This window comes from Drosophila elegans, unplaced genomic scaffold (assembly GCF_018152505.1).
Source record: "Drosophila elegans isolate 14027-0461.03 unplaced genomic scaffold, ASM1815250v1 contig_183, whole genome shotgun sequence".
Taxonomy (NCBI): Eukaryota; Metazoa; Arthropoda; class Insecta; order Diptera; family Drosophilidae; genus Drosophila; species Drosophila elegans.
Genome location: NW_024545550.1, coordinates 3,252,081 through 3,266,413, shown reverse-complemented (window position 1 = coordinate 3,266,413; position 14,333 = coordinate 3,252,081). Strand labels below are relative to the sequence as shown.

Here is a 14,333-nt window from a genome sequence, read left to right as displayed (position 1 = left end):
CATATAAGAGTATAATTTATAAGTCATGACTTTAAAAATCTTTTAAGCTTAACTAACTGCTTTCCTTTATTTCTATTATTTTATTCGAGTTTGTTTTTCTTTGTGATTTTATGCAAAGCCTATGAAAAACAACTTAACATTGTTGGGTTCCTCGTGCTAAATAAATACTCGCATAATTTGTAGGTTATAAAATCATCTGTTTTATTTTTTTCACGTTTTTTGTATGTTGGCTTACTGGCTAAACTTAAAGCTGCTTATGCAATAAATAGTTTGGAAGTCTTCGGCTTAAACACTAGGGAAACGACTAAATATGGTGTTGGGGTACAGGATAACATAGTAGGGGTGAGTATGGGGGGGCGGTACGGGATAGTACAGATGGCGAGCAGGTATTTGGGGCGGGTAAAGATGTTTATGTTAGGATGCACTTCATCAACCCTTCTTAGAGGTTGGCGACGCGGGCAGACAGCTCATCCAGCTGCTGATAAATGCTGGCTGGCAGATCGGCGCCCACTTGCGACTCGAAGTAGGTGCGGATGTCCTTGACCTCCTGCGACCAGAACTCCTTGGGCAGCGAGAAGATCTCAGCCTCGTCCACCTGCTCCTTCATGCCAGCCAGGTTGAGGGCTCCCTCGGCGGGAATGTGTCCAATGGCCGAGTCCACGGAGCAGGCCTCGCCATTGATCCTGCGCAGGATCCAGTCCAGGACGCGCGAGTTCTCGCCGTATCCGGGCCACATGAACTTGCCCTCGGCGCTCTTGCGGAACCAGTTGACGTGGAAGATCTTGGGCACCTGGCCGCGCTGCTCCATGCTCAGCCAGTGGGCCACGTAGTCGCCGAAGTTGTAGCCGAAGAAGGGCCGCATGGCGAAGGGATCGTGCATGATCACCTTGCCCACATGCTCGGCGGCGGCGGTAGCCTCGCTCCGCATGGCGGCGCCAATGAAGACGCCGTGCGTCCAGTCGCGTGCCTCGTAGATCAGCGGCACTCCAGCGGGACGACGTCCTCCGAAGAGCATGGCCGAGATGGGCACTCCCGCCGGATCCTCCCAGGCGCCGTCGATGATCGGGCACTGGGCGGCCGGGGTGCAGAAGCGGGAGTTGGGATGGGCGGCCGGCTTGCCGGACTCCTTGGTCCAGGGCTTGCCCAGCCAGTCGGTGATCTGGACATTGGGGGCCAGACTGCTCTCCATGCCCTCCCAGAAGACGCCGCCGTCGGAGGTGGAGGCCACGTTCGTGAAGATGGTGTTCTGGAAGACGGTCTTCATGGCAATGGGATTGGTCTCCATCGAGGTGCCCGGGGCCACGCCAAAGAACCCGTTCTCCGGGTTGATGGCCCGCAGCACGCCCTGCGAGTCGAACTTCATCCAGGCGATGTCGTCGCCCACACACTCCACCTTGTAGTTGGCCAGCGAGGGGTTAAGCATGGCCAGATTGGTCTTGCCACAGGCCGAAGGAAAGGCGGCGGTGATGTACTTCTTCTCGCCCTTGGGATCGGTGATGCCCAGGATCAGCATGTGCTCGGCCAGCCAGCCCTCCCTCTTGGCAATGGTGCTGCCGATCCTCAGGGCAAAGCACTTCTTGCCCAGCAGGGAGTTACCACCATACCCCGAACCATAGGACACAATCAAATTCTCGGCGGGCTTGTGCAGAATGATGGTGCGTTCGGGATCGCACGGCCAGGAGGGCTGCTCCACCTGTCCGTTGGCCGGGGCACCCACCGAATGGAGGGCGCGGACGAACTCCTCCTTCTTGGCCAGCTGGCGCAGGACGGCGGCTCCCATGCGGGTCATGATGCGCATGGACGCCACCACGTAGGCGGAGTCTGTAATCTCGATGCCGATCTTGGAGAGCGGCGAGCCGACGGGGCCCATGCTGAAGGGCACCACGTACATGGTGCGCCCCTTCATGCAGCCGGGGAAGCGCTGCTGCACTGCAGCCTCCATGTCGCTGGGCGAGATCCAGTTACCCAGGGCGCCCTTGACGCCCTCGGCGGCGGTTGGGATCGTCTCCTCCCGCCGCTCCGTGCAGATGAAGGTGCGCGACTCCACGCGGGCCACGTCCGCCGGATTGGTGCGGGCCAGCCAGCAGTTGTCGTACTTGGGCAGCGGCACAATGGTGCCCGCCTCCAGCAGGACCTTGATCAGCAGCTTGTTCTCCTGCTCGCTGCCGTCGCAGATGTGCACCTGGTCGGGCTGGCACAGGGCGATGCCCTCCTCCACGAAGTTGCGCACTCCGGCGGTCAGCGCGTCCACATTGCCGTACGAGATGGGGATGCCGCGGATGTGGCTGTACAGGCCGCAGTTGTCCTGGCGCCGCTTGTGCAACTGGGGCAGACCGCATACATTGCCGGAGCTGCAGGGGAAATGGAAAGTGGACATTAAGTTAAAGGACTTTTTAAGTGGGAACCCCAAATATCCAATATATCCCCATTTAATGCATTTAAAGTGATCTCAAATACTTACATAATTTTGCTTTGTTCAATGAGCTCAGGCATTTTGATTGCTTTGTATTTTATCGATTTCTCTCAAAAGAAAACTTTGGAATATTATGTTAGATTTTGTTCTACGCTTTTTTGTAGGCGCTAAAGAGTTTTTTTTTTTTTTGGCACTTTGCTTAATTCGCTTATCACAATGGGTAATTATCACAATTATTGTTCAACTGGGGCGGACTTCACGTTCATATGTTCTTCCACAGTTTCTTGTCAAACATCAACTCGGTTTTCAGACCACTGAAAGCAGGCTTTGGCTTTGGCTTCTCACTTGATCTTTCCATCTACTCTGGCCACGAGTAACTGATGCCCACTGTTCCGATCCGGGGCCTTTTATACGCTGCCGGCGATGCCTCGTCGTCGAGGCGACTAGAACAAGTCGGCCGATCGCCTCGGAATCGGGTTTACGATCACCATCACCATCGCATCGGGTCAAAATCCGGACGAGCTGATTGGTCGTTCGCCGGAGGCTCGGCGATTGTTTTGGTTTTTCACAGTGTCGATGAGGTGGGGTGGGGGGTGCTCCTAAATCCGGGGTATGCTTACACTACACTACATAATATAATATATGTGTGTGTGTGTATATACGGGGCATGGCAACAGCAGACTGCTATTTTCGAGTGGCTCTTTCTAGTGCGTTTGCATTGATAAGCGATTGTTGTTATTTTGACACCCCAACCCACTGATATTTGCCACTTTCGCGCTGTTAATTTAATTATTTTGTTTATGATTTTATGCGATACGAATACGTATACGAGCGGAACGAAAATAGAAACCAGTTCATGGACAGCTGAGGCAACAGCAGTTGTCTTTCCCAGCAGCTGGGTAAATTCTGGATGTGTCTATAGCTGCAATTGGAGAGTGCAGCATTGGTTTTAGTGGGATTGGGCCTCCACCTCCACCCTCATCTCCACACGCGTCCTCCTACGCCTGCTGACCACATGTCTTTTATAGTACGTACCATTTTGGCCCATCGCCAAATCGAAAAAACTTTCGCTTATTTGCAGAATCGGTGACGGAAAATTTGTATGCCAATCCGGCCCCCTCTTACCATCCAGATGCGTCCCGGTCCGGGCCTCCACAATTGGCCATGGCCGTCTTGGAGGCCAGCATTCATGTGACTCTGGTGGCGCACCAAGAATAGACCAATTGGTTGTCATGTGGCCTCTCTTGTGTTTTTGTCACTGGGGAAGGAGAAATGAAGGTGCTGCTGGTGGGGTGACTTTGCCACCCCACCCCCTCATTCCAGTTACCAAGAAGCCCCAGAATCCTCTGGCCACTCACAGCAAAAGTTCACCATTCGCGGTAAGGTAAACCAGTTTTTAACATTTTTAATTACAAAATTTTCCTACATTTTTATTAGAACTGAATTTAGACTCTTAAATAAACATTTTATCAATGGTTTGTATTCAGAAGAGGTTTCGGCATATTTTTAACATTTCATATGTGTTTTTTTATTTATATTTTGGTTTATAAACATTCAAAACAATTTTTTGGTAAAATAATAATAAATAGAATACATATTTAGAGCACTTTTTTTTATATATACAAATTTAATTTCATATTTATATTAAAAAGCAGTTGTTCAAAGTTAAAATCCTTTACCCATTTAAATTCATTTTTGGCATATTATTAGCAATTCATATGTGCTTTTATTTATATTTTGGTTTGTTAACCGTGGAATCATTTGATGGTGGCAGAATACAATATATTTAGATAAACTTTTATCAGATCAATCTATATCCTATGTAGGTGTATATAAATGGTGTACAATTTATAGTCATTCAAAAATTGCTGTTTGTTATAGGTAGGATAACTTTTAAGTTCTTTAAGCAAAGTACTGACAAGAAATTCAGACACATATATTTTCTCCTTTTGCAATTACCGCTTTTGGTGACCGTTGGCAATCAGGTTATTTTTTACCGCTCACTTAGCCTAGACCCAGAAGGGACTGGCGTCTCCAACGGCCTTGTGGAAACCTGGTCAGCCCGTAGTCCTTGGTCCTTGGCTGCCCCTACTCCTGTCCCCTTCCCGCCCTTTACGACAAGTCCAGTTTCGATTTTAAGCGAATTCATCTACACGCGTCGCCTCGTTTTTCGGTTGGTTTATTTATAAACTATGGACTTGTTTTTCTAGTTGGGCCTGATAATCTTCATCATCGACGCTAATTGCTGGACCCAGACTTGGACTCTAACTGCTTGGCTCCTGTTCTCACCTCTTGCTAAGTTGGTTGGCGCATTTCGATGAGTCGGGCTTATACGGAATTTACGTCAATAGACAATCGATCCGCTGAATATATGCATAATCAATATGCGATCTGTTTGGGCATCGATGTGGAGCAGTCGGGTGGGTTATCAGCGGACGAGCCTCTGAGCTCGACTAAATATAGATCACACCCGGATCTCTACTGGTGACGAGGAAAATTTTCCTAGGGAAATCATCATCCACAATTATGGATTTCAGAAGGGGCCTTTGTTTTTAGTGGCTTAATTTCTTAGCCTTTTGTTTGTTGGCCTTTTGAATTCTTGGCTCTTTGGTTTCTTATCACTTTGCACCCCAGAGTGTACATCACACCACACACGCTTCCAGTTTTGCAATCAGGCCTTGGCAACCCACCCCGCCCAAAAACCAAACCAAAAAAAAAAAAAAAAACACAATTCTTTTATAAAGTTTTTTGGCTTCTTGTGGGATTTTATTTGCTTGTTTTTCATCGCCCCGATCTGTTGATAAGTTAGGTTAAACGGCATTATGGATTTATACGCTTGTTTACGCCAATTGCGGACGGGCCTCCGCCCCGGCGACCACTGATAAGCTGCGTCCAGGCCACGCCCCAATCCCGATTCGCATTCCGATTCCCATTCCCATTCCCATTCCCAGCCCCAAATAAAAAACCAGCCAAATTTCGCTATAAAAATCTCATTCGTTTCGTTTTATTTTAGGCAATAGTCTATAGGCTATGGGCAATTAGGTCTTAGATTAGGGAGCAACCTATGGAACACACACATCACATGTCCGCCACACGCGCCTTCAACTCCCTGAGCTGCTCGGCCACGGGCTGCGGCAGGTGGTGGCCCACCTGCTCCTCGAAGTACTTCTCGATGGCGCACACCTCCTGCTCCCAGAAGTCCTTGGGCAGGTCGAACAGCTGGTCGAGATCGATGTCCTCTTTGAGGCACTGCAGGTTCAGTGAATCCTTGGCAGGCAGCCGGCCGATGGGGGAGTCCTCGAAGCACTGCTCTCCCTCCACCCGCCGGAAGATCCAGTCCAGGACGCGGGAGTTCTCGCCGAATCCGGGCCACAAGAACTTGCCCTCGGCGCTCTTGCGGAACCAGTTGACGTTGAAGATCTTGGGCACCTCTCCACGCTGCTCCATGCTCAGCCAGTGGCCCAGATAGTCGCCGAAGTTGTAGCCAAAGAAGGGTCGCATGGCGAAGGGATCGTGCATGATCACCTTGCCCTTGAACTCGGCGGCTGCGGTTGCCTCGCTCCGCATGGAGGCGCCCATGAAGACGCCGTGCCTCCAGTCCCGCGCCTCGTACACCAGCGGCACTCCGGCGGGACGACGACCGCCGAAGAGAATGGCCGAGATGGGCACTCCCTCGCTGTCCTCCCAGGCGGGATCGATGATGGGGCACTGGGCGGCTGGGGAGCAGAATCGCGAGTTGGGATGGGCAGCCGGCTTTCCCGACTCCTGGGACCACAGTTTGCCCAGCCAATCCGTGACCGTGACCCCCTTCAGCTGGTCCTTATCCATGCCCTCCCAGTAAACACCGCCGTCGGATGTGGAGGCCACGTTCGTGAAGACCGTGTTCCGGAATATCGTGTCCATGGCTATGGGATTGGTGGCCCTCGAAGTGCCCGGGGCCACGCCGAAGAACCCGTTCTCGGGGTTGATCGCTCGCAGCACTCCCTTCTTGTCGAACTTCATCCAGGCGATGTCGTCGCCCACACACTCCACCTTGTAGCCCGGCAGAGTGGGGGTCATCATGGCCAGGTTGGTCTTGCCACAGGCCGAGGGAAAGGCGGCAGCTATGTAGATCTTCTTGCCCTGCGGATTCGTGATGCCCAGGATCAGCATGTGCTCGGCCAGCCAGCCCTCCCTCTTGGCAATGGTGCTGCCGATCCTCAGGGCAAAACACTTCTTGCCCAGCAGGGAGTTACCACCATACCCCGAACCATAGGACACAATCTCGTTCTCCGCTGGCTTGTGCAGGACAATGGTGCGTTCGGGATCGCAGGGCCAGGATGGCATCACCTGGACACCACTTTTGGGAGTGCCCACCGAGTGCAGACACTTGACAAACTGGCCATCTCCACACTGCAGGTACTCAAGCACCGGATTGCCCGCCCGCGTCATGATCTTCATGGACTCCACGACGTAGGGAGAGTCGGTGATCTCGATGCCGATTTTGGAGAGGGGTGAGCCCACTGGACCCATGCTGAACGGAATGACGTACATGGTGCGCCCCTTCATGCAACCCGGAAACCTCTCCTTGATCGCCGCCTGCAGATCCTCCTCCGACATCCAGTTGCCCAGCATTCCCGGAGTGGCCTTCTCCGTCACCGGAACCGTCTGCTCCTTGCAATCCGTGGAGATGAACGTCTTGCCCTCCACCCGGGCCACATCCGTCGGATTGGTTCGTGCCAGCCAGCAGTTGTCGTACTTGGGCAGTGGAACGATGGTTCCCTGTTTCACCATCAGGCCCTGGAGCAACTTGCTCTCGCCCTCGGTGCCATCGCAGATGTGCACCCTCTCCGGCTGGCAGAGATCCACGCACTTCTCCACATACTGTTTCACGGCGGGGGTGAGCACCTTGGCATCGCCATACTGGACGGACAGGAAGCGACAGGTCAGGCGGAAGTTGTAGCTCCTGGGTGGGGAGACCAAACTGTAATACCATGGAGAAGGAAATACATTAGACATGAAACCAAGGCTAAACTAATCATATATTATCTTATCTTAATAAAGCTAAGTTAAAGATAGTAATACCTTTGTCTAAGTAGTACCTACTTAAGTACTCTAGTAATAACAACACTGGATTGTCCAGCAAAGCTATATATCTAATCATATCTGGGCAAAATAAATCAAAATAGATCTATGAAAGTAATTTAAGGGGTTTATTTAAATGTTTTTAGGTTAGTAACAATATTACCAGCAAAGGTAAGACTTCGATGTTTGAGAAATGAAAAGAGAAGAAAATCCTAATCGCATATATACTCCAATCTTTCAATGTAATTTGTGAATTATTATCTTCAGATAAAATGTGTAATATGTACTTTTTCTTACATGTAATTTGATCAATATTACCATAGGTTGGGTAGCCGTTAGGTAAAAGGGTACCGTAGACCTTTTGAGTTACTCTACCTACAGCTACCGCTGGTCGTACAGCTGACTAGCCGAGGCGAGCACAACTGTACCCCCTTGGCGGACCTCGTAACGTGAATTTGAAATTCTAAGCGGTAACGCACCGCCGCTGGAAAAGACCCAGTGCCGCGAAAGAAACGAATACAAATAAAAATCGAAATACAAACAAACAGCAAAGATACAACCAAACTGGCTGATCAGCTGTTCGTCTGGTCGTTCAGGTTTTATGGAGAGCTCCACTCCAAACTCGAGAAACTTGCTGCTCGCCGCAATTCGCACAGAGCTCTGTGATCGCTGATCGGTGATCTGGGGGATGGATGGTGATGGTGATGGAGATGGAGATGGAGATGGTGAAGGAGATGGGGATCCAACCTTCGTATTGCGCCCAGCCCACAACTCTTTCGTTAGAAGCGGGTTCAGCTGGAGCTCCCCCGGCCGCATGATGCAATCTTTCATCATCTTTTCGCATGCTCTCTGTTTTTGTTTTGGTTTTGGCAGATACGCGAAAAGCAGGTAGCCTGGTGGTATCTACTGGTGGTACTACAACCTCGTTTCCGGCACATATTGCCGAGATACACATGTCTGTCAGACAGCTCTCGCTTACATGGGGTTCAAAGTCCAGCGGCGATGCCCCGCCTCCAATTCACCAGCGGAATGGTCGTTTACACGCGCTCAGGGTTGCCCCACTTGTGACGTCAGCGGCGATGAACGTCTGGTGAACCATAGAAATGCCCTCCGAAATTAATAAATGTCTTATAATTTCGGAACTGCGCAGTTTTCTCCGCCACACGCCCAACAAACATATATGGCATAAGTATAACTATACCAATCTGGCCTGGTTTATATTAGCATAAGTTGTCTGCATGGCATGAATAATGAACACAGCGATGTCTCTCAATGTCTCTGCTTTGCCAATTCTGAGCCCTGCATAGCAGAAGACGGCTTAATTGATTGGCTAAATTAAATGAAAATTAAAACTTAATTTAATCATATTAACTGGCTTTTGGTTTTGACTTTTCATGGCATGCGTCTGGCTTTTATCGTGGCTTTGGCGTGTGAGAACTTTATTTGCCAGCCTCGTTTAGTACGATATTGATTAGAGCATTAATGGGCAAACCGCTTCAATCCGAATCGCACCGCACGAGTATCGCTGTTGACACCAGCAGCTAATTATTTGAGCAGCACTCGACTTGTCGCAGTGGCTTTGATTAGGGACACGCGCCTCAATTGGAGGCTGAAAATCCGCTGCGTATTCGGTGCTATTTCGGGAGATAAGAGAATGGGCGCGAGAATTCATTCCCCTGGTCTTTTGAAATGGCAACTAGCAGGCTCCTAATGACGCCACAAATGTTGACCAATCCGCACAGTTGGCATCCCATTTTGGCCTGACATACCCTACCACAAAGCTCTTGAAACTGAGCCATTAGTTTGTCACCCACTAAACTACTGCAATGAGTAAGCATTTATCTGGGATTCGAGCGTATTTCCCACTTCGTAGACTTCCTCTTTCTGTTTACGCGATTATTTTTGTTTTTTATTGCAAAAAATACGCATTAAACACATTCGTTGAGTTTTCAGCCAGCGCGTGTTCCTCTGATGTGTGTGTGGTTTTATTTGGAAAAAGAACACATCAGTCTATTAATACTACGGTTAGTGGGATACAAATTTTGTCCCCCCAAATCGCTTGGCAACAGTCATTGGGGTGTCAGCTGATTCAAAAGATTTTCCACAACCAAACACTGTACTTGCAGTCTGACGAAACAAACGAAACTGGTTCCATCAGAGGGTTCATTAGCCTTGGCCCTTCGCCTTAGATTCAATGAAAGAACATTATATCAAATGGAGGCGAAGGGCAGCCACAATCTGCGGCTTATCAGCTTGAGGATTCAGCAGACCATCGAGTGGTGAGTACCACAATTTTATGGGTACTTAAACTAAAAGACGAAAAGAGTGCGTACACACAAATAATACTTTGTTTAAAATCAAATTACGCTTCAGCTATAAACAATAGTTATGACGTGCGATTAGTTGAGAGGAAAAATGTCTATCAGTGCCCGAGATGCAAAGTTTTCCGCTGGCTACACTTTAATCATCGTCAATCAGTATTTATAAATACGTAAGGAAATGTTATTATTAAAAACATTTCAAAATAACAAAGAAAATATTTCTAAATGACTAATCGTAGTCCAATGTTCATGGACTAATTGTTCTACTTTTGTTCTTATAAATTCATTCCTTTAATAAACTACGCATAAGGTGTACCTTACCTAGTGTGAACTGGATTTTATTGCTTCCAGTCTGGAGGATAGTTTATACGTATACAAATGCTGTAGTAGAATGCTCATTACCGCATATCAAAGTCCACAAAATGTATAAGCAACTAATTTGGTATTTTGTTTACCGACTGATAAGCGATCCCAGACTGCCCACGCTACCATATTGAAATGTACATATTTGTAGATTAAATTATTCCGCGAGTGGAATAATGTGTATAAGGTAATGGTTGTATGGGGTCTGGTCTGGTCTGGTCTGGTTGATTCCATGAATTACATGGAGTAAATTGTACTTAGAAAAGCTTTGCTTGGAATTGGTTGCATGCAGCTTAATTAATGAATGGGAATGAATCACTTTTTGGGAAGGTTGCAAACAAATCGTCATTATTTCCATTGAATCTTATCTAGAAGTTTCTGGGAATTCTGGGAAAGTGTGGTAAACAAACCATTAACTGATAAGACATCATTAGCAGACTATGAGCCTTATTTCCTATGTTCAGTTAAGCATTGCCTGATCGATGGGGCCTTCGAAAAAGGCGCGTGTCCCTCGCAACCGATAAGCATGAATAACATTTATAATATTTAAGAAATTGTTTTCATTCCTGCCCTGCATAAATAAGGCTATTTGCTATTTGCTACTTGCTATGGCGAATATGGCAAACGGGGGCTCGGCCTGCAAAACAAAAAAAGACTCAGACCCGCGACGGCGTCAACAATAATATTATTTATTTTTGTTGTTACTTCGCTGTCGTCGCTGTGTCTAAAGGTTATCGTCAATGGCAGTTCAACGAAACGGGAAAGTATCTCTTGGATACACCCATCCCTATTCGAAGAAAGACAAAACCAGAGTGTTATATAGGGGGATTAACTGGTGCAGCTGGTGGGTTATGAGTGGGTTTATCGGCCAAAAAATCGACAAAAAACGCCAAAACACGCCACCCCATCAAAACAGAAGCCAAAAGTAAAAAACAGTCAACAGGCGGGCCAAGATTTCAAGACTTTTGGTTGCTAGGCGGCCTCAAAAAACCTATATGCAGTGCTTTGTTTTTATTTTGCTCGCCCAATAGCGTCACACCCACACACAAGCACAAAAAAAAGAGAGGCAGAGCCAGTCGAACAACTTGCCAACGATCACACATTCACACACACACTGAGAAAACGAGCCAAAACAAAATTACAAAAATAATGAAGAAACGCTGATAAAAAGCGAAACAAAAGAAAAGGCGGGAATCGAAAAGCTTTTCATTGAACAAAACGTTTTAGAAAAAAGTGTTGCATAAACACAGGCGTCTGAAGACAACTTCTATGGCTTTGGTCACTCACCTGTCGCCTGAAAGTAGGCATTGAAAAATTTTTCTTTGTTCTCTATGAAGCTGATTCTTCAAGTTCATTACACTTCAAACGAAAATGTCTTTAAAATACCATTAACAATTAAATATTTTTTATATTGATTATTTTTATTAACGTTAGGACACAATGAGTTTTTTTTCTGAATTCAACAAATAAATACTCGTAGCGGCACTCAAATATGCACTATGCGAGCATTAAATTTTAAACATTAATCAAAACGATAAAACATTTAAAAAAAAATCCGTATGGTGTGGAAAAGTTTTTTTTTTATCACAAAATGGTTTTTATTAAATCAAGTTCCCCATAAGCTCGTTCATAATTTTTTTGCAGTGTAGAAGATGCATAAGAAAAATTAGTTAAGCAAAAGCTGTAGGTCAATGAAATGCTTAACCCCAAACATAAATGTTTGTCCAACATCTTAAGATGAGTTCGTTACTCTTTCATATGTGTAAACATGAGAAACCTATTATAATAAACTAAAGCTTTTTGCGAGAGGGAAATTGATGTATGCAAAATCACAGCCACTAAGAGATTCAGAACTCTTTATATAGCGGCGAGTGCAATGATCTTGGGAGCTACAAAGATGACATTAACATTGATGGCGGTTGTTGGGGATGATTATGCCTCTTGTTTACGTGAATGAAAGTGTAACGGACGCTTCGAGAGCGTGGAATTTTCCCGCCACGCGATAAGAGTGAATCATAACTACTAGTTACGAATCTTAGTTGCGGTAGGTAAGTTACTAATGAATGGCAAATACTAAGTTTGATTAACCTTAGAGCTTGTAAGGCAAGTAGACCACACAATGTTATTCAAAGTGCATTTGCATTCCCTTTAAATCAGAAATAGTAGGTAGACTAGATAATGATTTATACTGTTTCATTATTTAGAAACATTTACATTAATATTGGAGCTCTTTCGTTTGTTCACCAATTAAAGAACGACATTAATAAATTGAATGTTTTATTATAAGAACGAAATTTTGCTTTAATATACAATCACATTTGACAAAGTTCATTAGTTTAAACATATGTCACTTAATATTTATTGGACATACCCGTTAATCTTGCGTCAAAAGCAATTTTGGACAATCAACTAAAAACAAATTATTTATATATAATAATCTATTAGCATTCCCATTAGATAAGAACTGTTTTGTTTTTATGAAGTACCCTGCTAAGTGATTAGATAAATGGCTATCGCTATGTTAATGATGACTAGCAGTTGATACATACAAATTCATCATAGTATTTACATTTTTTTTTAGGACGCTTGTTGCAAAAGGACCATTTATCGTTCGTGTAACGCCCAGCTATTGTATTTTTTTTGGGGGGTTCCTATTAGCTTTAGCTGTAGGGTATTGATTTACCACCAATTGTTTCCTGTCAATATATTTCTTTGGGGTTTCGCCACCCTGGAATCGCGCCAATCCCACGGAATCCCATTAGACTCACCCGCATCGCAGCAGTTGCGCGCCTTTTAACAGCATTCTTTCACCTGGTCGCTTTCACTTTCGCCCACAAATACTCTTGGCAGCCAATGCAGTTGCAATTTTTTATCTGCCTTAATTAATTTATTGCGCTCCGTTTCGTTGGGCCCTCTGTTAATTTGATGAAATTGCCGACTTAATTTGAATTTATCTCACAGCCTCCAATGCACTCTCCACTGAATAAGTCTTCAAGCACTTGTTGCGCTTCAGTTTCAACTACAGTTTATGTTGCGGATTTGGATTCAGATTCAGATATGGCGGCGGGGCACTTGTTGCTGCTCTGGCACAACGAGCCAAACTGACTTCATGCGGCACTCGCTGCGCTCAAGTAACATGTGTCCGCACACAGCCGAGCATTTTGCTTTTTCGGTTCCACTTGGGTCTTTGCTCCGTCGCTCTCATGCGATCCGATCCGATTCGATCCGATTCGATTCGATCCCAGTCGTTTCGATTCTTGCCGCTGAAGCATATGGACTATATGTTTGGCTTTCGCTCTGATAAGATAAGACCCGACTTTGCCGCAGTTGCATTAGCCGCGCGTGCTACGTGCCGCCCACTGCATGTTCAGCGGGCGGGCTTGGGAAAGCTCTAGAGGGGCCCGGAAAGGCCGGGCCACGCCCCCTTAGCGGGGCACACCAGTCTGGCGGGTATGGTCTGCGCACCTATTTTGCAATGTCTGCGGTGTTATCACACTGGCCGTGGATTACGCCATCACTGATCTGCCTCTACACAGCGAAAAAAGTATGTTATTTCATGCTGCAATTTGAAGTAATGGTAATTAAGTAAAGAGAAATAAAAACTCAAACAAATTTGGAAAGAAATATTAGTTATTAAGAATTTAAAACGGAAAGTTTTTGTCACAAAATCCAATGATAGATTAAAATAACGTATTATTTATAAATCTTCGCAGCAATGGACAAAACGTGGTTTACTGCTAAAAAAAAATATATGTCCTCTTAATATTCTTTCTTTTAAGTATGTAAATTAAAATAGAAAACTGCGAGTTTTGACGACAAATACAATAATAGTATTATTAAACATGCCATAACAAATAATAACAATTTGTAATTAATTTCCCCCTTGCATTCAGCTTATCAATTCAGGCATATCGAACGTGGCTTCCATTCCTGAATTATCGTTTTACTAGTGTTAGCATATTTATAGACCAGTGCGGTTTACGATGCTGGTTTCCAATAAAGCGGCCAACCGAAATAGCCAATATTGAAGGACAAACAAGAGAACCCTTTCTTAGAGCACTTCCAATAGTAAAACTCTTGAAGGGGCCTGACCAGTCTAATCATATGTATGTTACCAAAGCAAAACAAAATAAGTCGAAACTTTCCCCAAGGCGATAAGCCTAATCGGTAAT

The 14,333-nt window shown here is 46.0% G+C and overlaps 2 protein-coding genes across 2 annotated transcripts; both read right to left on the bottom strand.

Moving 5' to 3' along the window:
• Positions 1 to 176: 176 nt before the first annotated feature.
• Positions 177 to 2,800, bottom strand: LOC108138811 (phosphoenolpyruvate carboxykinase [GTP]). Its single transcript, XM_017261308.2, has 2 exons — positions 2,462 to 2,800; positions 177 to 2,351 (listed from the first exon to the last, which is right to left on the bottom strand). The coding sequence occupies exons 1-2, from the start codon at positions 2,491 to 2,493 to the stop codon at positions 440 to 442; spliced, it is 1,944 nt and encodes a 647-aa protein (XP_017116797.1). The 5' UTR covers positions 2,494 to 2,800; the 3' UTR covers positions 177 to 439.
• A 2,587-nt stretch (positions 2,801 to 5,387) lies between these two features.
• Positions 5,388 to 13,802, bottom strand: LOC108138797 (phosphoenolpyruvate carboxykinase [GTP]). Its single transcript, XM_017261281.2, has 2 exons — positions 12,930 to 13,802; positions 5,388 to 7,376 (listed from the first exon to the last, which is right to left on the bottom strand). Exons 1-2 carry the CDS (start codon positions 12,962 to 12,964, stop codon positions 5,492 to 5,494), a joined length of 1,920 nt encoding a protein of 639 aa, XP_017116770.1. The 5' UTR covers positions 12,965 to 13,802; the 3' UTR covers positions 5,388 to 5,491.
• Between the last annotated feature and the right edge of the window lie 531 nt (positions 13,803 to 14,333).